Source organism: Neopelma chrysocephalum, unplaced genomic scaffold (assembly GCF_003984885.1).
Source record: "Neopelma chrysocephalum unplaced genomic scaffold, ASM398488v2 Primary Assembly neopelma1_93530, whole genome shotgun sequence".
Taxonomy (NCBI): Eukaryota; Metazoa; Chordata; class Aves; order Passeriformes; family Pipridae; genus Neopelma; species Neopelma chrysocephalum.
Genome location: NW_020922245.1, coordinates 1 through 1,600, shown reverse-complemented (window position 1 = coordinate 1,600; position 1,600 = coordinate 1). Strand labels below are relative to the sequence as shown.

The following is a 1,600-nucleotide window of genomic DNA, read 5'->3' as shown; positions in this document are numbered from 1 at the left end:
CTTCCCGATTCCCTGAGGACATTCCTCGTGGGAATCCCACCCCTGGATGAGCCACATCCACTGGGACACCACAACACTCCCCTGGTACCCGTGGGGGGGACACGGGATCCTCTGCTTCCCACGGGATCCTCTGTCCCTTGGCTGCTTCCCACGGGATCCTCTGTCCCTCGGCTGCTTCCCAGTGTCCCTTCTGATTCCCTGAGGACATTCCTGATGGGAATCCCACCCCTGGATTGAGGACATTCCTCACGGGAATCCCCACCCCTGGATGTGCCACAACACCCCACCCACACCCCGGTACCTGCATGTCCCTCCATCCGTCCCTCGGCTACTTCCCGCCGTCCCTCGCCGCCCACTTGCCCCCGGTGCCGCTCCCGGTGCCGCTCCCGGTGCCGCTCCCGGTGCCCTCCGTGCCATTCCTGTTGCTCCCGGCGCTATTCCCGGCTCCATCCCCGGCTCTATTCCTGGCGGCGGCCGCGGGTCTGTCGTACACCGAGGTGTAACCGCGGCGGGTGAGGGGGCAGAAGCGCCGCGTGTGCGCCCGGTCCTGGGTGGCCCCGCACTGCGGGCACACGTAGCTGCGCAGCACCGGGCACTGCAGCCGCCCCGCCGCGTCCCGCAGGCTGTGCCCCTGGAACACCGCCGGAGCCTCGCCGTTGTGCCGGCAGAAGGCGCACGGGGGGCCGGGGGAAGGGGGATTTCTGTCCCGGTCCCCCCCGTCCCCCCCGGGGGGGTCCCGCGGCAGCGCGGCCACCAGCGCCGCCAGCCCCAGGTAGTCCCGCCACATGTCGAAGGGGCCCGCGGGATTCGGGGCGGCCGCCGCCGGGGCGGCTGCGGGGTTGGAGGGGCTCATGGGGACGGGGGAGGGGGTGGACAGCTGAGTTTTGGGGCTGTGAAGGGCTGGACGCCGGAGTTTTGGGACTCCCAGGTTAGGAGGAGCTGGACGCACGAGTTTTGGGGCTATGAAGGGCTGGATGCTGGTTCTTTAGGGTTGTGAAGGGCTGGACACTGGAGTTTTAGGGCTCCTGGGGCTGTGAAGGGCTGGAAGCCGGTGATGGGGGGTTCCTGGGGCTGTGAAGGGCTGGACACTGGAGTTTTGAGGCTGTGAAGGGCTGGATGCTGGTTCTTTGGGGCTGTGAAGGGCTGGACGCTGCTGATTTAGGGTTCCAGGGGCTGTGAAGGGCTGGACGCCGGTTCTTTAGGGCTCCCGGGGCTGTGAAGGGCTGGACACTGGTGATTTAGGGTTCCTGGGACTGTGAAGGGCTGGACACCGGAGTTTTGGGGCTGTGAAGGGTTGGATGCCGGTTCTTTAGGGCTCCTGGGCTAGGAAGAGCTGAACACCGGAGTTTTGGGGCTGTGAAGGGCTGGACGCTGGAACTTTGGGACTTCTGGGTCTGTCAAGGGCTGGACGCCGGAGTTTTGGGGTTCCTGGCACTCCGAAGGGCTGGACGCTGGAGTTTTAGGGTTCCTGGGTCTGTGAAGGGCTGGACACTGGAGTTTTGGGGCTGTGAAGGGCTGGACACCGGAATTTTGGGGCTCCCGGTGCTCTGAAGGGCTGGACACTGGAGTTTTAGGGCTCCCGGGGCTGTGAAGGGCTGGA

General features: G+C 66.0%; 1 protein-coding gene across 1 annotated transcript; it reads right to left on the bottom strand.

Annotated features, from left to right (window-relative positions):
• Positions 1-328: 328 nt before the first annotated feature.
• Positions 329-853, bottom strand: LOC113980297 (nanos homolog 3-like). The gene has a single exon (XM_027707524.1). The coding sequence runs from the start codon at positions 851-853 to the stop codon at positions 329-331; it is 525 nt and encodes a 174-aa protein (XP_027563325.1).
• Between the last annotated feature and the right edge of the window lie 747 nt (positions 854-1,600).